General features: G+C 41.9%; 1 protein-coding gene across 3 annotated transcripts in view; it reads right to left on the bottom strand.

Moving 5' to 3' along the window:
- Positions 1–294: 294 nt before the first annotated feature.
- ck (myosin-VIIa ck) overlaps positions 295–23,411 on the bottom strand; it is an 80,250-nt gene continuing 57,133 nt past the window's right edge. For all 3 annotated transcript variants that reach the window (XM_065222149.1, XM_065222157.1, XM_065222141.1), the window contains 8 exons: positions 8,516–8,776; positions 4,321–8,450; positions 3,353–3,616; positions 3,153–3,292; positions 1,877–3,095; positions 1,665–1,811; positions 1,479–1,599; positions 295–1,414 (listed from right to left, as the gene is read on the bottom strand). In XM_065222149.1, the coding sequence (XP_065078221.1) occupies positions 1,208–1,414; positions 1,479–1,599; positions 1,665–1,811; positions 1,877–3,095; positions 3,153–3,292; positions 3,353–3,616; positions 4,321–8,450; positions 8,516–8,776 (6,489 nt within the window). In that variant the 3' untranslated portion in view covers positions 295–1,207. The remainder of the gene's footprint in view (positions 1,415–1,478; positions 1,600–1,664; positions 1,812–1,876; positions 3,096–3,152; positions 3,293–3,352; positions 3,617–4,320; positions 8,451–8,515; positions 8,777–23,411) is intronic.

The following is a 23,411-nucleotide window of genomic DNA, read 5'->3' as shown; positions in this document are numbered from 1 at the left end:
TAATCGTATTATAGATATTTAAATAAAAAATGTCCATGGCTTGTGCTTTCAACATCAATTGACAAGTTTTGTATTTTTATGAAAACAGATTATTCCTTGTTGCGACATCACTCATTGAATAGGAACTCCCTGTTTTCTGCACAGAAGCGTGCAGTTGTTTTGTTAAAACTGATATTTGTGCTCTTGAAATTTTTGAGGTGATAATGAGATTAATCAGAAGTAAGGTTTCCACAGCGATTCATCTTAAGTTTAATACACCGGGTCATCGTTCGGCTTTCTTGGAAAGAAACTTCATCACTTTATAAGTTTTATTTATTGTATGATTGGTCGTTAATAGATAATAGTTACGAAGGTATGCATAACAAAATACTAATAAAATTACAAAAATATATTACCCTATCTTAGAAAACAAAACACCTGGGATCCTCTTATACCAAACATCATAACAACGATGGACTCATTATTTGTGCAATTCAGCAATACACAAACGCCACATTCATCCAGTCAAAACCCACTCAAACGATGCATTGCAATGTTCTTCATTCAATCGACCACAGTTGGCATAAGAGGAGCTGAAATTTTGACGACTATATTCTTCCAATATTGCTGCACCGTTTTAAAACTAACCACTAACATTAAGCTTGAGACTTCCGACCACGCGGGACCAACACAAAATTTACTCTACAAATCTGTGGGGGGAAGGGAAACTAATGAAGGTGAATAAATAAAAGCATTTTCGGTGTTCTGTGTGAGTGTGCAAGGTTAGGTGCTGTCGAGTGTCGTAAGCTAAAATGGCTTCAAGGAGTTGAACAAAATGTTAAATGTGTTAAATAGATCAGAATTGTAAGAGCACACCTCAAAACTAAGGTTCGCAAAAAAGTGAAAGGCAAATGATGTGAGTAAAAGGCATCGTTTGGTGATTCAACATGCTCCAATGATCATTAATATTAGCGCAGGGAAAAAAATGGGATTCTCTTCTACAGCATCCCGTCGATTGAATTGAATTGGTTCTAACATTCCTATTTAAATATTCTTATGCCTTTGCATGCTAAAACAAAAAGCAAAGCTCAAACAAAATAAATATTCATAAGCCACTAACGAAGGAATCGTTAATTTTTAAAACAAACAAAAAAGTTGTTACAATCTTCGTCTAAGCAACTGTGCTATACTGTGCTGTTGCTGCGTTGCTTCGGGCTTCCGGCGCATCCTACTTAATCCTAATTGTTCGCTGTTTGTTCATATTGGTCAGCATCAGGGAAATGTACGAAGTGAGCAGATCGTCCATTTTGTATCCCAGCGACGTTTCGCACAGTAGCTTCGATCCGCGGACCAGATTTCCGATGGTCATGTGGAAGTAGGTGTTGCCGGAAGACCAGTTGGAAATTCGGGTGAACGGATGAGTCACCAGAATGTCCTGCGAATGAGAATGGAAAGTAAGGTCAAATGTGGTAAAAGTAGCACGCATCGATTGATGTTACCTTTGAGCTTGGATGGATCAGACTGACGCCATGCTTGTTGATGGCAATGAGTAGCATTTCCGGATAGTTGGGTTCAGTGGTTTGTTTCACCTCGAAGAATGCTGAGCCAAATGTGGGCCATCTGGGAAAGCGAGTTTTATTGAGTTAGAAACTTTTGTTCTGTAGTAAACGTTTGTCCTGAATTACCTGTACACTATCTTGAGGAAGGTGACCTTAGCATCTTCTGGAGTCATCCCAGCGTCTTGATTGTACGCTGCCACAATTGATCGTTTCCAGTCATTTGATGTTTGCAGTTTTATAAGATCCGATGGGACCAGTTCACGTAGCATTTGTCTGAAAACGAAATTTATGTTGAGTAATCAGTGAACTCTGTGTAAAGCTTCCTGTATGCTCCTTACGGTATCGCCTGCAGTTCCTGTTTGCTCTCCCCAAATCGCACCCGATATACCAAAGCCGCCAGTTTGACGGCTTCCTCCTTCGAGCACTTGTGATAGCCTCGCAGCAACTTGGGCAGCTCTTGGTGGTAGTGGAATATCAGATCCGCATTCTTGTCCTTACCGGGCACCGTATTCGTCCACAGCTTCTTCATGAAGAACACCTGATAGGTAAACTGTGGATTCGTCCCGTCCCGCGTCGGTCGCGCCTTCTTGATCCAATCGGTTAGATGACGCACAAAGTCGAAGAAGAAGTCTCCTTCTGGCACTGATATCACCTTGTCGGCTATTTTTACAAACAAGCTAAAACCTTCACTGGACCGCAGATTCAGTCGCTGTGAAATGTTCTGGCAGAAATCTTTCGCTCGGGTTGACGAGTCAACTTCGAATGCTTCATCCGTATCGTCCGGGAAGTAGACCTTGTGGAATATCTGGGTAGTTTTGTGCTGGATGGCTTCCACTTCGACCTGGTGGGGTGGGTACTTGCGTTGACCATTCCGGATGGTCTTCTGCAGCCGGTGGAGTGAGTCCTGGGATATGGGATGGCGACGTGTTCGAAGAAAGACAGTCAGTTCCTTCAAAAGCTGTTGACTGCAGGCAAACAGGCCGGTTGAAAGCCACATCAGTTCCCAACCGCGTTCCTCGGACATACGATTGCGGTTGTCGGTCAACTGTTTCATCAGTTGACAGTAGATTTCATCTCGAAGGATTTCATGTTTGAGCGGACCGTCGAAGATGTGGTCGGTGACTTCGTTGCCGATTCGGGGTCGTTTCGATGGCAAATCTCCCATGTACTTCATGATGGCGATGAATGCTAGACAAGACTCTTCAGCCAATTCTTCCTTGGCCAACAACTTTTTTAGTAGAGGTTGCTTTAGAGGTTCCCTCGAGTATCGCCATAGCTCGTCGCCTCCCCGTTTCGAGCTGAGAGTGCTGAGTGCCTTGGACATGGTGCGTTTCGGGGGTGGCCTAAAGTGGTCCAACGAATAGTCGGCCAGGGTGTGCGGTCGTTCACGCGTCTCAGTTCCACCGTTTGAGTGGATCGAGTTCAACCGTTTGCCGTGATGTGCGTCTTCTACACTGAACAGTGCTAGGATGTCTGGTGGGGGTTTGGTAAGCGAAGGCAGGACGTAGACTATTTCGGCTGGGAAGTCTCCACGCTCCTGGGTACGCTCGCAACATCCTGGTAATTTGAAAGATAATTTTGAATTTGTTTGGTATTATTGTGCACACAACTTACCGATACACCAACCGGAATTGAGTACACTTTCGCCAGTACTTTCATCTTCCAGGATGATCAGGTCTCCCTTCAGAAATGACAGGAAGCTGGTTCCTTCGCCAGGAGCTTTGTAGTCCTGCAGTGCTATCACAAATTTTGAGCTAAAATGAATCCTAGCGATTAGAACTTTCTTACAAAGATAGGCCTTAATCTGAGCTCACCGTTTTTTCAATCCTTCCAAGAAGTAAACCACCAGATCCCTGATATCTTCCGCGTTTGGACTTTGGAAGGTGAATTCCTCATTGCGCACCGTTGACAGGGAGAAGGTTTGAGTAAACACCTTGTTCGTCTTTTGGCTCGATACGGCAGTGATTTCCGGGAAGGACAATTCAAGCAGCACCTGTTCCTGATCATCGACCACGTAGACGCCGGTCCAGTTTACAGCAATGATGACGTCGTTCTTGGGTAGATTGGGACCGGAGTTTCTGTGAATTAAGCATAATAAGGAAATCAACACAACAGAGTTAATAATGTACAATTTCGATGAGAATTCCAATGGAATTTTGAGAAGCATGGGAAATCGGAAGAAAACTCTTAAGAAATTCTGGAAGTAATTCTTAATGACTTCTGAGGAGAATTCCAAAGGAGATTTGAATAGAAATCCAAGGTAATTATTGAAAAAATCAGTGAGATGTTCAGGAGAATTTGACGAGGATTCCAAAAAATTCTCTAGGCTAGGATTCCTATTGTGCAGAATTCAAAAGGAATTCTTGTAAAAATGCGTATTCCAAAGATAATTCCTAGGAAATTGTGGATATAAATCTTGAAGAATTTCAAGGATCAATTCGGATTTGTGAGAAATGCTCCAGGTGAATTGTAAGGAGGATTCCAATGCAGTTAATGAGTAAAATCACAAGGTAGTGCTGAGATGATTTCTATGAGGTTTGACCAGAGAAGTCCGTATGAATTATAACGACAACTCTATGAGTATTCTGCCGATAAGTTACATCTGTCAAAACCATTTAATATATTTTCTTATTAAAACAATGAATAATGATTGCAATAACTTGGAGAACCATGTATCCCAATACTCCCCTACTGGTCTCCGACCTGATCCACATCGTGGTCATAAATTAAACATTTTCTTAAAACAAACCCATTCATATTCACATCATCAAACGACCCTTACCTGTACGCCTCGTAGAATCGGGAAAACAGCAGTGGCCACTTATACTTTGCGTAGCTAACCACGTCCTCCTTCACCTTCAAGGCCGCTGCCTTGTCCTTCAGGTAGTAGCTCTTCTTGTAAGCTTGCAGCACGAGGGCAGCCCAACGGTCGATTGCCTTCTCGATCCCCGTCAGGCAGTAATCCGGAATGAAGTTCGGCAAAAGCGTATACAACCGATCCATCGACATGTCCGTATTGTACTCGATGTAGTACTGCTGAGCAGCAATCATCGCCAAGTCCTCCTCCTTATCGCACCGATATTCACCAAACTTAACTCCACGAACCACCTGCTGGTAGATCAGATTCGTAGCCACCTGATCCTCGATGGGATTATGCCACGGAGCGAAAATTTCCTTCCGGAAAAACAGCCGCCACGGGGCGTTCCTTTCTTGAGCACCTTGCTCCTTGGCATATTGTTCGCACTGTGAGATTGCATCCATTACGTGATCACCTCCGCTTCCCAGAGAGGACACCTTATCGAACAAGGCAATGTATAGCGAGAACCCGAACTGGTCTTTAAGGGCGATCTTGTCGGACAATTGGTTGCACAGTTCACGAGCTGTTGTGGCTGAATCGGCTAGCAGAGTTTTCGTGTTACCATCCATGAAGGTGATCGGAAGCATGATGGGTTTCTTGGACTTGGTTGCCTGCAGTTCTAACCACGATGGCGGTTGATTTCGAGTTCCGTTGTTGAAAGTGCGCTTCAAGCGTTCCTCACAGTACGGAGCGTAACCGGGGGGACCTTCTCGGATGAACGAACGCAGGTAGTTGACGAATTTTTCCGATGGAGCAAAGCATCCTACGCAGAGCGACAGAAGGATCCAGCCTCTAGCGTGCGAAGACTTCGAAGGATTGTTGGTGAGTTGTTTGCAAATTTGACAGTAGATTTCGTCCCGGAGTTCCGCTCGTAGAATACCATGGCCTATAATGAAGTGTAGCTTTTCTAGATTGGAGGTCGGTCGAGATTCAAGCCATGACTGGTAGCTATCGGCGGTGTACTCTTCGTCTTGAAGACGACGTCGTACGTCTTCACCCAGTTTATTTTTTCGCTTCAACGTTAACGATACGAGTTTATGACGGATGGATCGAGGTTTTTGCTTAAGGAATTGCTCCGGGTCTAGACCCATCATTTGAGCTTCCTGAAATTCTTTACTTCGAATAAAGTTTCGTCCTAGCGTGGCAGTTACTTTCGACATGACTGATGTATTGTCGCGATCCATAGTGTGATATCGTGGTTCCGGAAGATCTCCGGTAAACCGGAGAATAGTTATCCACAGAGCTTGTGCGGCAAGTTGATCACCTTGTGTGTGCAACGGTAAGAGTGGATGTTTCAACGGCTTACGTGAATAGAAATGAGTGATGTTGCCCTGGAAGTATGTTGCAGCAAATTTCTGGAATTTGAACTCCGATAGGTCTTCCTCGTCTTCGGAAATTGTGTGGATTGGTCCAATAATATCTTCGTGATTATTTTGATTCACCGGTAGGTCATTAAAAACAGAAGTTTCACGACCACCATGCGGAGTTGGTGCTTCACTACTGGAATCTGGCAGGAAATCGAACATAGCTTCTACCAACTTGCTATCATCTACCGGTTCATCCGCCTTTCTAGCCGCGTCATTGATTATGTTCTTCTTGACTTCGACCTGGCGACGTTCTTCCAATTCCTGCTCTATCTCCTTTCTCTCAATCTCATTCAGTCGATCCCGGTAGTGCTGTTCAGCAATCTCCTTGGCACGTCTGTTGCCTTGATGCTTCAACTCTTCTTCTTCCATTCTGCGTAATCTCAATGCCTCGTGATGTCGTCGGTACTCAAGTTTCAACTTCTGATACCTATTCATAGCAATCATTCTCCGCACGTGTGATTGAATCTTGATCACGGCCCACATCTTCAGACCATATTCCCGACGCACCAAGTACCCGCGTATTCTAGCTTGCAGTCGAACGATATGTCCACGCAGATGACGGAAACGATGGCTCAACACGCGCGATCGAATCAACGCCTGCAACCTCATGTACCCGATCCTCATCTTCTTGTACCGCTGTCGTTGTGCGTAGCCCTTCCAGAATTTCTGAACAGTGATTGCCGCTTGTCTCATCCTTAGGAAGCGTCTTCGATACACCCATCCACGAATTGAGCGCTGTAGGATAAGGATCTTTCTTGTCAGCACACGATCTCTTTCCTGTTCCAGGAACAAATCATGTGCATCCTTCAGAAACACCTTCGTGTGACCAAGTTGGTAGTCAGAACGTCCCAGCACCGATGCACAGATCTTCGATGTAGCTAAACGACAATCCGTCCTATGAGCCGGTGGAATACCACTGATGAGAAAACGGTACCGCTCAACAAAGTCTTTGAACTTGTGTCGAATTGGATATCCGGCTCGCCTAATGCGAATGGTCTCCATCATACCGGAGTAACGCAGCTGACGACAACACAGGGCTCGATCAAACATCATGGGCTTCTTTAGCTCATTCGGTTTGATACATCGAATGAAGAACGGTTGACACGAGCTCAGGGTCTTCATGAGCGAATCCAAGCTCTTCTTGAATTGAGTCGACAAAGTCGGAGTTCGCTTACGAGTCTCAGCGCCCATGCCGATATCCTCGGCAAATACCATTTGCAAGAATCTGTTGGTTGAACTTGAAATGAGTTGCAGCAGGTCAGCACTAAATGTATCGCGGTTCTTCTCCAAGAAGCCACGGGTGTCGTAGAAGACGACTCCGGCAAAGTGATTCAGACCGAAGCTGGTATTGATGTCCGACTTGGGTTTCAGGTAGTTTCGGTGAGTTCCGTGAGTTTTGTGCAATTTGGCCAACATGGTCTGATCCGTTCCCTTGGGGAACTTGGACTCCTCATCGATCAAGGCCATAATGTTGAGTTGCTTGATGGCAATGAGATCCAGAGCGTCTTGATTATCGACGAACTCGATGTGTTGCCAGTTGATGCTTTCGTGATTGTATTCCTCCTGTTCTAGTTTGAAGATATGTCGCACGAAGAACTGTTGCAGATTCTCGTTGGCAAAGTTTATGCAGAACTGCTCGAAGCTATTGTGCTTGAAGTTTTCGAAACCGAAGATATCCAGTACGCCAATTGCACTTCGGGTAGTTGACTTTGGCTTGAAGATTGCTGAATTGATTTTCTTCACTATGAGTACGAACAATCGCCCATAGATACCTTTCACAAAGGCATCCCGCACATCCATAGATTGATCTCGAGAAAGAGTGGACACTACCGTTTCACCATGGGCAAATAAGGTCTTTCGAGTCAGTGCATCTATAAACGGCTGAAATGGAACCTCCAACAGACTAGCAACTCGTTCCACGTTGATGTGCTCCGGGATTTCGGTTGCATCCAGGTTGTCAATCACCGTTGCTCGATATGTGATGTTTCCCGTGTGAAGAAGGGCGGCCAACAATTTCAAAATTTCCCATATTTCGTGATCTGAAAAACAGAGCACCTTCATTGCTGAACGAATATCCGCGAATTCAGCAGCATCGTTCCTCCCGTCACATCTGATGCAACCTCCTCCTGTCAAGTAACGAAAGTCGGAAGCATGACCAAGGTTCAGTTTGCGTTTCTCATCCGTGGACAACCCAGCTAGCAAACAGTAGAAGATGTGGTAATTCCGCTCATCCGCATTCTGCGATACTATTCGAGACTTTTCCAACAGATACTGCTCAATCTCAGCACCCTCGATTACCCCGGAGTTGTTGAAGTGAATGTCTATGTACTTTCCGAAGCGAGAGGAATTGTCATTCCTCACTGTTTTTGCGTTGCCGAACGCTTCCAGGATGGGATTTGCTTCGAGAATTTGCTGCTCTATCCATGAGTGCTTCCCGCTGATGGCCGCCAGATATTGGAGAATAAGCTTTGTACTTTCCGTTTTACCAGCTCCGGATTCTCCCGAGATGACAATGCACTGATCTTGGCCATAGCGTCGCATGTTTGCGTAGGAGTTGTCCCCTATGGCAAAGATGTGCGGTGGCAGTTCACCAATCTTGCGCTCCTTGTACAGTTTAATTTGATCTGCGGTGTAGATAGGTAGAATCTGGTAAGGATTGACCGCTACCAGGATGGATCCGGTGTACGTCTGGAAAATAAGATAGCAGTTTAGAGATTTTGCCCTGGAGACTTTTTATTTTGAGCGCTACTTACATAGATCAAATTATCATTGTAGCGGATGAGCAGATTCCGCAAGATGCCAGCTTCATGCAGGTCACCGAGGGAGATCATATCTTCCACACCCTGGACAGACGAGGCGTGCATGGCTTTGATGCGCCGCTCGGGCGTAAGCCATAGCTCGTTTCCGTCGTCATCGCGCACCTGAATGCGCCGTCCCTCGGCCGATACGACCCGAGCCCCGATGGCCACATCGAATTCACGTCCGGACACGGGCTCGATCCATATGTAGTCACCCTGGAAGAGAGCAAATGGAAGAAAAAATAGTCAGATGCACATAAGTAAACTGAAACGGATGGTCGTTAAAAAAGTAAGAAGGTAAGTACATTGAAGGAGAAGCAGCAGTTAAACTCTTAATTGTTATTTATATCTATAAACTGTCGGTTGCATGCTGCAAAGTGGCACTCAATGGCTAATTTCTCATCATCTGAAGGGTAGCCTTTATGGGCTCATTACTGGAATAAAAAACGTTTTAATTTAATTGCGCCTATGTGAAACTGTTGTTATACATAGTATGTAGATAAATTATATTTTAGGGACCGTGCATCAATTGCGCAAGACGATTTTTTGGAACATCCAGTCGCTGCCACATACAATCTATTGAGGTTTGATGTTTGCTCAAGTTCAGAAAATTTCACATTTAGCATTTGCGTCTATGACATATTTTTCTGACCACACGACTTATTTCAATTGACTAAAGATGTGACAGGAATCATAGATTTGCATTTTAAGAATTTGTTAAACAAAAAAACGTCTCTTCACCTTGCTGATAGTATAATTATTGCATGTTACTAGTGTTACAGGATAACAACAATTATTCGACCACTTTAAACTTATCGCCATCTAACTCTACTTCACTTTCAAAATCACAATTGCTGCTACGCTACCTATTGGCAACCATATACACTAAATTCTGTTTTTACGTGATTTTTATCTTTTTTTTTATTTGTCCCTCATGCTTTCATCCTGCATGAGTAGCATGAACTCCATTCTTCAGACACTGAAGAAGTATGCACATTGTAGATGAAATACACGATCTGTCAAGGATAAGCAATTAGGCTAGTGGAACTAAATGGAAATGAATAGTCCTTCTCTCTTTCTTTAAACGATAATTTGTGTTCATGGCTATAACATAAGATACAGATTCGGTTATTTTTTTACACAAATCTGTAAGATCAGAACCCAAGTCTTAACCACTTCAAACTAGAGAACAACAAATAGAAGAATAGGAATCACATAGACGAAGACTAATTCACTTTTTTCTTGTTTTAAGTTCATCCTCAGTGGATAAAGCAGAGTATTGTCACTATCAACAAGGCCTTTGATTACTGAAAAATCCTGTTCCCCTGGTTTGAACCAATCAGGACTAAGATTCGGTAGTAGATCTTACGTACCACGAAAAGGTGATCTACCCACGTTACGAGGAAAGTTGCAGCTTAAGATCACTGTTGATTTTTCTTCGCCGAATTGCGCGTTTTTTTTTTTAATCAATTAACTGATGGTAAGTGTGAAGCTTATATTCAAGTTTCAAAGATCTCAAAGTCACTAAAAGTGGTCGCTGGTTCAACTAGATTTTAAACGTTAGTGGAACGTTAGTGCTACTGAAAAATGAGTATAGTACCCTTGATAAAATGAAACTCACAGAAGAATATAGAAAAAAAAAAAATATAATTGCCGAATATCACAGGAGATCACAGCAAATTATCTACACGGCAAATGAGTATAACTCAGTGACTTAGCCGAATTCGACTCAAAGTGCAAAAAGTAGGGTTACTTATATCGTGATCGATATTGAATTGCTTTGTTCCGTAGTATCTACGAGAAGACACAATTCCATGTAATAGGTTAGTAAACGTACTAACTCCGAGCAGGCAGAATGCAATACAAAGTAACGATTATGGTGTAGAAAAGGGTGTTTGATTGTTTGCCGATTCATATCCTTCGCTACCATGAAACTTCTCAAAATCTCAACACAAAGTAGGGCCTAGTCGAATCCTGGCCAAAAATTGGCTTCTTGAATTATTAATGAGGAAAATCTAGAGATATTTGACGCAGTCTATTAGTATATTCATAGACTGAGTAAAATTTCCGTCGATTTCCCTCATATTCAAGCAGTTTTTCCTGGAAAAGTGAGGAAAATTGTTGCATTTTTGAGTCGAATTCGACTCAGTTACTAAGGGGCTGTTCATAAACTACACAGACAGTTTAGGGGGGGGGGGGGGTTGACAATTATCCACGGCCCATACAAATTTTAAAATTTTTGTATGAACAATTGTCTACGCAGGGGGAGGGGGGATTAATAATCCCAAAAAACTGTCTACGTAGTTTATGAACAGCCCCTAAGCTACTCTCATTGGCTGTGTAAGTTCATAAAATCATGATTCAATGGCCAGGAACGCTACTGACGTTAGTGGGTCATTAACTTGAATTTGAACTTTAAAAAAATGATTATTGGTCCAATTGTTTCAGGCGACGTACAGAGGAGTACCTAGAACAAAAATTTGGCCAAAAAAAAGAACTTTGATTGTGGTTTTATATGATGTTTTTTTTTGTATACTTAAATAATATATTTAAGTATACAAAAAAAACATAGTGGCTATGGTTGAAATACGGTAAATGATATTTAAAATTTTTGGGAAGTGTTTAAAAATTGTCATAATTTAGAGCTATAAAAACAACTATTTAGTAATAGCCCTTCCCAGACGTACACAGAATGATCAATGGTCAATATTTCTCAAAAAATTTGTTCCTTGTATTCAATTCGAACTAGTTGATGGATAATGGCCTACTTTTTACATTATGTCCATGACCGATATCACTCAAAACAGCAGTAAATAATGTTGGCCAGGTTTTTGCCCTAGTTACTTCTCTGTGCGACGGACTAAAGAACATCTTCAAGATTCTGAGACTTATAAAAACCTTTCAAATGTTGACTTTTTTATTAATATAAATATTTTTGAAGAGATTTCAGATTTCCAATATTATACTTATAAGATTTTTCATGTTTTTTCCCTATTTAGGAGATTTTCAGCCGCAAGCTGGTTCAACTCCGGGAGCCCCAGAAGGGGGCTTCCCTAATTACATAGTTGAGAGTTTGGAGAACCCAGAAAGGGTTCTCCTAGAGGTTGGATGGGCTCCAGATGGGAGTCCCCTTAGTACAGAGTATTTTTAAACAGAGTTCATTATAGTTCCTGTCTTGGTTCTTAGCGTGGTTGGCGGATCATGGTGTGAATGACGGTGGTCGTTGTCGAAGGCAGTCAGGTAATCGTCATGTGATATCCAGGCTTATTCCAGTGGTGTCCATGTTCGAGGCGTAGTTATTTTGTATATATTGATTATATTTTATAGAACAGTCCAGCATCATCTAGGAAAACTATTAGGGCTGCTTGCGTGGACGGGTCGTTAGAGAGGCGTTACGTATGCTGTTCGGTATTCCATAGAGGAGCCGGATGTTATGGAAGCAGGGACAGTTAACAATCAGGTGTTCAACTGTCATAATCGTGTTGCAGGAGTCGCAAAACTTCCGAAAAGAGTTAGCGCTACCCATGTTGTGGGTCACTCGGGTGTGTCCGGATCGAATCCGGGATAAGACCTGTTGTTCCCATCGGCTCGTAATGTCATTCCATTTGGAGGTGTCACCCTTTATTTTTCTCAGGAACGGTCCCCTTTTTGCGTACCACTCCCGGGCCCAGGCGTCTCGGAGGGATGCTTTCACCCATTTTTTTTACGTCCGGACTGGGTACAACTGTGGTGCCCAAGCAACACACATCCATCAAAATAGGTTGCTGCAACTTGACTGTGACTGAAATAAGGTGCATACAAGTAACCACAACAGTTAAATGACAAGTGTGCTGCTAGGGTGGCCATCTGGCCGTAGCGACCTGTGGCAGCGAGATGATCTGCTTCACAGTTGCCCCGGATACCGCAATGGCCGGGTACCCAAACAAATGAGGTGTTCGGTGGCGCGGCCTTTTGGATCCCTTGTATCCAGGGGTGTTTGGATGTTGCTGAATTCAAGGCGTATAAAACGCTGGCGGTGTCTGTTAGGACACATATGGGTTTATTGGCGGGTGTCGTGGTGGCGAAGTGGATGGCCGCAGCCTCCGCCGAGAAGACGGAGCACTGATCGGGTAGTCGAAAGAAGTAGCTATTGCATACATCCGCTACTCCGAATCCGACCTTCCCCAAGGCCTTACAGCCATCCGTGTAACGGTGTTGAAAATTTGCGTATTTAGTTCTCAGCAGCTCCGCTACGTGGGCCTGCATGGCACGGGAGTTGTTACCTGCCTTGAAGCGCTTGGCAATTGAAAGGTCAACGCATATGGTTGGTTCTGTCCATCCTCTGGCTCCGTTCCAGTGTACCCTGGACACGGGTGGGAGCTCCTGATGGACCAAGTTTCCGAGAGCTCTGTTCCCCTCCCTGAGGAGAAAGACCTCGTGGTTCCCGGTGGTCTTTTCCAGGTAGCTGGTCGTTCTGCAGCTCAGCGTTTCGGCGACTTGGTATTGAAACGGTAGTACACCGAGTACGACGCAAGCCGATTCAGCCGGTGTTGAAGGCAGAAGTCCTGCGACTATTCTGATTGCCTGGTTATACGATGGGGCTAGTCGTGTGGTAAGAGAGTCATTGGAAAGGCAGAACAGTTCGATCCCGTAGAATAATCTACTGTTTACGGTGGCTTTGGCTATTTTAGTAGAATCTCTCTGTTACTGCTCCGGTGTGGTTTGGAAAATGTCCGGAGGAGGTTTAGCCGCGTGCAGCAGTTGGCTTTGATTTCATTGAAATGTGCGTCGAACCTCAGCTCCTGGTCCAAGCGTACACCATGAACCTGGATGGTCTTCTTGTTGGGTATTGGAATATTGTTCGCAACGATGGCTGTTGGTGGAGGGCGATGACGGAAGTGGCATAGGTGGGAAACCACGCTCTTTTCTGCGGATAATTCAAAGCCGACCCTACAGGCCCATCTTGTGGTGGCTGATGCAGCAGCTTGTAAATTCCTTCGCAAAGCCTTGAGGGTGCGTCCGATAGCCAGCAGGACGATGTCATTTTTCATGTTTCTGAATCCAAGATATTCGAGATAGGGTGAATGTCCCTTGTATCAGCCTAGGTGTCCCTAATATTGAGCCCATATAAAAAAATTTGAAAGAAAGTATCGTTCTGACAGTTTTTTGTTAGCAACCAGAAACATACATTTGTATTGTCCAGATGACGCATTGTTCTGAGAAAAAATGAAGATCGGGACATTTGTTTCGATGGGCCCAATCGTTAGATCCATAGGCCAATATTAGAGTCATTCATCCTAGATCAGCTCAGATTAAATAAATAAATATCAGGATCCTTGACTTGGACTTCGATAAAAAATATTCTCGATTTCAGCAGTTTGTAGAGGCTTGCATAGAATATTTGAGGATTGAATTATTGGATTGCTTAAGAGAACTCCAAATGAGATCTGAGAAGAATTTCAATAGGAATCCTAGAAGTATTTCAATGTAGTTCCAAGAAGAGCTTGAAGGAGACTTTCATGGGAATTATGAGGGACATTTCTAAAAATTTCATCAGAATGATTTCATTGAGATTTTTACGAGAATTCTAAGAAGAATTCTAATAGGTACCTTAAAGAGATTTATTAAGAAAATTCCAATGATAATTCCCAACAATTTGTGGGGTATTTTCCTAGGGGATTCTGAAGGTAATTGCATGGGAATTCCTAGATAATTCCATGGTAACTTGAATTCCAAGGGAATTCAGAGAAGAACGGAATTTCAAGCATATATCTCAAAAATTTTAGAACCCAAATAGGAAATTCTAAGCAGATTCAAATAAGAAAACGCGGCTTTTTTGGGACGATTTCAAAACTATTCTAAGAGAGTGTTGGGATGAACTCGAAAAATGGTTCTGACTTCCAAAGTCATTTTGAAAATAGTTTCATATGAATTGACAATAATTTCAAACGAAATCGCATGAATCACTAATAAGAATTCCAAGAATTAAATGGAAATTATGAGGTTAATTTCGATTGAATTTTAAGAGTTTTTTGATAAATCTAAGGAGATTTAAAAGGGAATTCCAAGAGAATTGAGTTCTGAGGATAGCTCCAAAGGGATTCGAAGAAGAGTTTCACAAAAATTCCATGCGACCTCCGAGCAGTGTTCCAAAGGTAAATTTGAAAGGAATTGAAACGAGAGATTCAATTAAATTCTCAGGAGCATTTCAAGCAAATTCTGGCAGAATTATAATGACAGTTTTAGAAAGAATTAAAAAAATGCTGAGGAGAATTCCCATAAAACGATCAAGAGAATGCGAAAACGATTTCAGAGTGACAACTATGTGGGAGTGCCAAAAAGAATCCCAAGATGAAGTTTGAAAAAATCAGATGAAATTCATATTGAATTCTTATCAAAATTCCTAAGGTAAAGATTTCTAGATGAATTAACAACGAGATCCATGGCCCTGGAAGAATGAAGACTAGTAAGTAGAAAAGTAGACAAGATTTCGGTTAAAGAAAAATCTTCAAAATACTGGATGTAGAAAATATTTTCAACAATATGCGGACTTTAATTTTTTTTTTCATGATTCTTGAATATGAGAAGGGGGCGACCTCGGCATAGTGATTAGAATCCATACCTCTCACGCCAAAGTCACGAGTTCAAATCTCACCTCCAGACAAGTCACGAATGACCCAAGAGCGTTAAAGTGACTATAATACAAAAAAATAAATGAAAATTGTTCAAGCTTCGAAAATAACAGAAATATTCAATTTTTTTTTTTTCACAATAAAGTTATTCACCCAAGTAACCAAAAGTTTCGCATTCAACGATAAAACTCACTTCCAAGTTCCATAAAGTTCAAATAAAGATCCGACAGTACTTTCTTCTCAAGCAACCAAAAGTTCCACATTCAACTGAATAGGTGATGCAGTGCGTGTAAAAACAATAGAACCAGTTAAAATCAAACCATCATTAAAACCGCCGTTTCAATTTAGTTTACCAATACCATTTTATGAAATTTTAATGAATTATGGATAAAGTAGTGTCCCATAGTTCTACAAAATTTCACTCAATTTCATCACAAACTTCAATATTGAACATCTTTCACATTCTTTTTCTCTTCATGATGTCAATTACACACAAAATTTATCATGCACAACCTACAAATTGATAAATATAATCTCAAAATTTGACTATTACTAATTAACGCAATTATTTTTTAAATTAGATCGGACATTAAGGTACACCGGGGAAGTGTACCATCGGGGTAAGTGGAACATTTCATTTTATAAAATTCTACTGTTGAAATTTTGTACTAATAATTGCATAATAAAGATGTATTGGATCCTAGTGACCTACTAACACCAACACTACGATAATATCGAGAGCATACGTACACTAACGTAGCTAATTCCTTGATACGCCATTCTCAGTTCCGCAAAAAGTTGGCTCACATCGTAATAAAAAGCTTCGTATAGTTTTCAACCACCAGTTTTTGCAGTTGTTTCGTATTGCTGGTAACTATTATGATGTGGTTGTTGGGATCACTACAAATATTCAGTGCTTCAAACTACCAAAGAAATTAAATTTGCAATGATACACTTCCCCCAATGTTTCATAGCCCTAGGGGAAGTGGGACATGCTGTGTTTACATAAAAATGGACCATTGTCTGTGGGTTTTTCTCATGCTAATTGTTGTAATTGATTATTTATTTTATTGTTTATCTTATTTCAGCGACAATGACCCGGACATACGTTAGAAAAAGGCCAGTATCTACATATTCTAAAGTTACGTTAGATGTTGCCTTTCAATCTGTGAAAAATAAACAAATGACTTTGTCACATGCTGCAAGATGCTATGGAATCCCAAGATCAACCCTATACAAGCGAGTGAATGGCCAAAGAGGCGTAAAAAGTACTACGGGAGGTAGATCCACTGCGATTCCGATAGACGAAGAAGCCAAAATTGCCTCATGCATTAAAACCATGGAGAAGTGGGGGTTTGGCTTATCCAAGTCTGAAGTACTGCAGGCTATTGCACGGTACTTAAAAGAAAATGATGTTCCAAACCCCTTTAAGAATTCGATGCCTGGAGACGAATACTTTTACAGCTTCAAGAAACGCCATGGTTTGTCTCAAAAGAAGCCTCAAGCTGTCGAGGTCGCCCGCAAGAGATGCATTGATCCTTTTATCATGGCTGATTATTTTCAATTGCTCCAGAAGATAACTCGGGGAGTGCCTCCCGATCGTATTTACAATTTGGATGAGTCAAGCTGCTGTCTTGACCCAACGCGCGTGAAAGTTGTTGGAGCAAAGGGGACAGCAGCACATCGCGTTACAGCAGGACCTGCTAAGGAGAATATTTCTGTATTGATGGGAGCTAATGCAGTAGGTGGGAAACTGCCTCCGCTGATCATATTTAAAGCGAAAAACGTTTGGACCAGCTGGATGGCCTCGAAAAAGGACGAGTTTCCCGGCCTAAGTTACGCATCTACGCCGAACGGATGGATGGATACTGAGACATTTAACAATTACTTCGAGCGTCAATTGTTAAATGCGATCCCGAAAGAACGACCCGTTGTTCTAATCTATGACGGCCATTCGTCCCACACCAGTCTCTGGCTGATTGAAAAAGTGTTGCAAGAGTAAGTGGTGATATTGAAACTTCCACCTCACACAAGCCATTTGCTTCAACCCATGGATCTTTCCGTTTTCAAATCTCTTAAGCAAAGGTATGACGAACTCTTAATTGCTTGGCAGCGCAAAAACTACGGAGTCAAGGCTTCAAAATCAGTATTTTCTACACTTATTTCTCAAGCGTGGAACCAATTCGATAAGACGAACATTATCAGCGAGTTCAAGAAAGCAGGGATTTTCCCCTTCTCTGACAAAGTCATTCCTGATGAGAAGTACGAACCAGGAGCACTTGAAAGGTTTAATCGACTTCAACGTGCCACAACATCTGCTACGAACGAATTAACATGCCAAGTAAACATACAACATGCCAGTGTGCAGGTAGAAAACGCATCTGCAGCTGATGGATCTTTTGAAAAAGTTTTATTGGAATATGTTAAGCAGAGTTCATCAGCCTCGAAAGAAAAACGACGGAAGATCTGCGCGGGAGCCGAAGTAATCACCTCATCAGATGCTTTGGAGACATTGAAAAACTCAAAGAAGACTATCAAAGATTCTGCGAAGAAGCGTATTGGAATGTTCAAATAATAATCGGCACACTATTGCGGTCTCCCTTTGAAGAACATTTGATTTAAGGATAGGATTTTTTTTTATTGTCAAGTTGCTTATCGACTAGAAAAATAATTTGATTTGCTAAAAGTCAATAAAGGTGTTTGGAGATATTTTAATTCTAATTGTATATTATTTCTTCCACAATCTCAATGATAACAAACTCCCGATGAACCAATTACCCCATATCGTCAATGTAAATGCATGAGCAAGTCAGCTTTTAAAAATCTCGTATTTTATGTGTATAAAGGCTTGTTCATAAACTATTTAACGTTGAAAGGTGAGATTTTGAATACTCCCCATACTCGCTCGTCACTTTTTTCATATCAGCTAATTCATGACATATACCCCGTTGTCAGATACCCTTCTACAGCTACACCCTCTTGCGTTACGTAATATGTGAGCAGACCCTAATGCAATCAATGAGATATTGTGTGTATGTTATATGTAACAGTCACACATTAATTTTACAGTAAAGAAACCTAAAATATTGCAATTTTGAAGGTTGCACATCAAGTAGAAGTCGAACTTTGTATTGTATTTTTTCCATCGGTGTACTTCTTAAGAACTAAGGGCTGAAAATCTCGTTAATAAAGTCTGAAAAAAAAATCTTAAGAACTGGGTTTTCTTTCTTTATTTTAATTTTTATTACGTACTTATAAATGATTTCATAAGAAATAAGTCATTTAAGCGTGTTTGAGATATTCTGAATGCATTTTAGATCAATCACAATCGTTATTTCTCAATTATGATTACAAACATATCGCTGTTCCACTTACCCCGAACCACCGGGGTAAGTGGACCATCGAGTCAATTTTTTAAAATCTTTGGTGAGCACTAGCGAGTAATCTTAATGATTTTATTTTTATATTGTGTTATGCACAACACTTCCACATTCATTTTACAATCAACAGAATAAAAATCGATGCATTTTTAAGAGTTGCACATCAAGTTGAAGTTGAACTATGCATTTTCTTGTATCCACTTCCCCCGGTGTACCTTATATGTTTAATTTATTTTGTACTAATATTTTTTTTCAGATCGTATGTTAATTTTTGCTTTAATATTAGATTGTATTCAACGAATCATGTAGAAACATTTGAAAAGCTTTAATTGCTATATTTTTCATAAACTTTCTGTGCTAAATATAACAATGCTGTGATCAATTCCTTTGAAATGTTGAGGTTATATTCATCAGTGTTTTGATCATTCATTGGCAACTTTTTATTTAAGTTTATAACCACCATAAATACAGGCAACTTTTTCAGTTAGGGACATCCAATGCTACATATTCACCAAAGTCTCAAGAAGTTTTGCATTAAAATTACCTGTAAACGATGACATTTTTATTATTATTAGGAAGTCTCAAAAATTAAAATTGTCATGACAAGTACTGTATTACTTAATACGGGGTGCCTTGATATCAGTACCCGTACGTCAAATTTTCACTGAAAATAATATGAATGGCATTTGATATCCAGATAGACAATGTTAAGTAATATCAAGCTGAAGTATCAACGCTGCATTAGAAAGTTTTCAGTTAACAACTGTGTCCGTTCACGGACACTGGAGATGGTGTGGCAATCCTCGGCTCGGAGGATTCCAGCTGATTTGGCCAATTCCCCCTGTGGGAATGCCAACAGGAACACAACGAAAAGCTCGACTGAAATCCAACTCAACTCATAGCCCTGAAAAGGACTGTTTTGGCTTCGGCTTGTCCAAAGAGGAAAAACGAGAATGAATTAAAACTTTCAACGGCGCTATATTTCGGTGTTTGCTTTACAAAGCTTGTGGACTGTATGATCGCGACGCGCAAAATGCGTCGCTTTAAATGTGTTTAGCTTTCTTATTCTTGATTTGCATTCATTCATTTCGCCTTCATTCATAACCAATCAGCACTCGCTGCACGCTCGTTGGTTTGTGGTCGGTCGGTCGCTCGTCGCTCGGTCGGTGCTGCTGCTTGCATGCTCGTGCCAAGCCAGCGGCAGTGTAAGGAAATGATCAAAGCTTGTTTTCAGGGTCTTGATACAAATTACACATGTAGCACATTAGGGTTAGTTTCGGAAACCGATTACCCGCGGTCGCCTCGGGGTTAGTAGAGTTTTAAAGGATTGGGTAAGTGGTTAGGGCGATTACACAAAACAACTACTACTACTACTTCTACAACACATTACGTTCGCTTCAATCGCGAACATTCTCCCCCCGGGCAAAGAGGAACTTGATGAACAACAGAGGGCTGGGTTGAATCAAAGGGTAAAGGGGCCAACTTCGAGATTGGGCGGCGGAAAATACCATGAGAGGTTTGGAGCAACCTCGGATTGGATCGGAAACATGTAACAGAAGACCGAATGATTTTCCTGACAACAGAACGAGCATTCAGAAGCCAGAATCTCTGGCGGACCAACGAAACGAGACCAGACGGACCAATGTGCAACATTTCGCAGTGCATTGCTCTTAGCAACGATTCGACAATTGGGTTTTTGTCAGGGAGTACGGCTTGGTGCTTTGAACCATATGGCAAACATGAATGCTTCAGTCTTCCACCCACTCTCAACACACCATCATTCATAATAACGTTCAGACTACTGAGTCGACGCAAAGGTTCACCTGATTCAAGCCGACGAATTTCGTCAGAAAATGCGACTCCTTGAATATACTTAACAATCGAATTCAATGACTCTTTCAACTCTCGCACAGTTAGGTATTCCGAAGTGATGCGTTCCGATTTGGGAGACCTTGCATTCACAACAAATCTCCTGACGTATCCAATCACTCGCTGAAGCTTTCGGAATGAACTAAAGGCAGTCATAACTGGGAGGGTTTCAGGAACAAGAACGGCAGTAGACGCGGTAGTTTATCATCGGGAAGAGGATTAAGCTCATCAATCGGATAGCAATGACTTCGCAGAAACGGAGGTCCGTTCCACCAAAGTTCGTTCGAGGCAAGGAGTTGGGAGGGTTGACCACGACTGACAACATCAGCTGGGTTTTCGGACGACTTGATGTAATTCCAATTAGCATCAACAGAATGATCAACAATTTCTGCAACTCGATTGCGAACAAAAACGTCAAGTTGAGATAGAGCCTTTTTTAACCATGAAAGAACGATCTGACTATCCGACCAATAATGGATTGAGTGGAAGTTCATCTTAATTGCCGGAAGAACCTTCATGGCCAATCTGATTAGCAACAATGCAGCACACAGTTCGGATCGGGGAATCGTCAATCCTTTGATTGGAATGACCTTCGACTTACTACAGACAAGAGATACCTTTACCCCATCATGGGTTACAGTTCGGATATAAAGACATGCTCCATACGCATAGGCAGAAGCGTCGGCAAAGCCATGAACTTCAACATAAACATCATCAGGGGCACACATATACCGGGGAATTCTTATTTGGTGGATGTGATTTAGAGAATCACGAAATATGGTCCAATTTTGCATCAACTGACCATCCAAAACATCATCCCAATTCAGCTTACTCATCCAGATTTGCTGCATTATCACCTTAGCAACTATTATTACAGGTGACACAAGACCAAGGGGATCAAATAGTTTAGAGATCTGCGAGAGAACATTCCGTTTGGTAGGAGGAGAGTTGGAAAGACTTGGTAGTTCCACGTGGAATCGGTATACATCCTCAGTCGGATCCCAAAGAAGTCCAAGTGTCTTGATGGCCTGGTTAATATTCGCATCTTCAAAAGACAAGAACCTTTCCCTTTCTTCTTCTGGAACTGACTCCAAAATCGCTGAGTCATTCGCACACCACTTATGAATGGGAAATCCCCCTTTTCGGAGTAGCTCCGTGAGCTCGAGACGACATTGGATGGCCCCTTCTATGGTTTCAGACCCAGACAAAACATCATCAACATAAAAATCTTCAAGAACGATCTTGGCTGCAATCGGAAATTGATCACCATCATCAATAGCAAGCTGCTGAAGTGCCCTTGTGGCTAAGAATGGCGCAGAAGATGTACCATAGGTTACTGTCGTTAATTCCAAAACTTGTAAGGGATCATTTGGATTTTCTCTCCAGAAAATTCGAAGCAAAGAAGTGTGGATTCTGGCAAGTGCTATTTGCCGGTACATTTTACTAACGTCAGCAGAGAAGGCGAATCGATGCTTACGAAAACGCAGGTTGATCGTTAAGATATCATCTTGGACCACTGGTCCGATCATCAAAGCATCATTCAGGGAAGGTCCATTACCCTTCGATGAAGCATCAAACACAACTCTGAGCTTCGTTGAAGAGCTCGTAGGCTTCAAAACCGCATGGTGAGGGACATAATACTTCAAAAGCTTTGGAGGATCTTGAGACTCATCAATCTGAATACAGTGACCGAGGGATTTGTACTCATTGATGAACTCTGCATATTGTTTTTTCAGCTCAGGGTTTTTTAGGAACCGTTGTTCCAGCATGAAGAATCGACGAAGAGCAATCGAACGATTGTCTTCTACCCGATGAATAGAATCTTTCAGGGGCAATTGAACAATGTAACGACCATTCTGGTCGCGATGGGTTGTGGAGCAGAAAATTTCTTCGCACAACTGTTCTTCATTGATGAGAGGATTACATGAATCCACGGATTCAATCGACCAAAACCTTTCCATAGAATCAGCAAGACTTTGCAGACCCACAGAGTAACAATGTTGTGCAACATAAGACTCTTCGATAGAACCTGCAACAACCCACCCAAGCCGAGTTTCTTGGAGGATTGGAAGTTCATCAGCCATCTTGACTTGACCTGGCAGCAACAATTTGAAAAACAACTGAATTCCAATCAGCAAGTCAATTTCACCAGGAATATGAAATTCAGGATCTGCAAGTGGAAAATTCGGAGGGATGTTCCACTTCCTTATATCAAATGGAACAGATGGCATAGGGCCAGTAACTTTGTCAGCAACAAGACACTCAAGTTGCGCAGCATAGTTAGAATTACAAGAACGTATCTCAATTCTAACCATCTCAGATAGCGTTGAACGCTGACCATTTGCTCCGACTACCTCAACGTTAGTGGAGAAACGGGGTAGATTCAAAGACTTAACCAGACTACGAGAAGTAAGGTGAGCCTGGGAACCACAATCCAAAAATGCTCGACAGTATTTCAGATTTCCATCCGAATCCTTAATCTGAACCCTAGCGGTCATCAACAAACTATGACTCAGACGTGGGGGTTGCTTCAGTGAATACGAGACTGCACTATTGGACTGGGATTCCTTGGGAACAGATTGATATTGCACATTTGGGACATTCGATTTCAAGACAGACTGCGAAACATCAGGAAAAGGTTGAGACTTCGAAATTGACTGTGAAACCTCAGAAACAGACTGGGATTCAGCGTTCGAGACATTGGATTTCGAGGTAGACTGGAAAACCGGTTTATCCCTATGCAGAAGGTTATGGTGTCTACCCTTGCATTTAGAACACGTATATGACGATGTACACGAATTACTTAAATGACCCACTTTCAAACAATTAAAACAAGCTTTGATCTCTCTTACCTTGGCTTGGCGTTGCACGACGGTCATCGCTCGGAAGATCTCGCACTTGAAGTTCGGGTGGGCTCCAGCTCCACACACGTCACAGGACTCCTTTCCGGTGACAGCAAAAGCTTTGGTAGAGATGCTCTTCACTTGATTC

The sequence above is a fragment of the Ochlerotatus camptorhynchus genome, unplaced genomic scaffold (assembly GCF_037179485.1).
Source record: "Ochlerotatus camptorhynchus isolate MF236.1 unplaced genomic scaffold, CSIRO-AGI_Acam_v1.1 ptg000014l, whole genome shotgun sequence".
Classification (NCBI taxonomy): domain Eukaryota; kingdom Metazoa; phylum Arthropoda; class Insecta; order Diptera; family Culicidae; genus Ochlerotatus; species Ochlerotatus camptorhynchus.
This window is presented reverse-complemented; position numbering and strand designations above follow the sequence as displayed.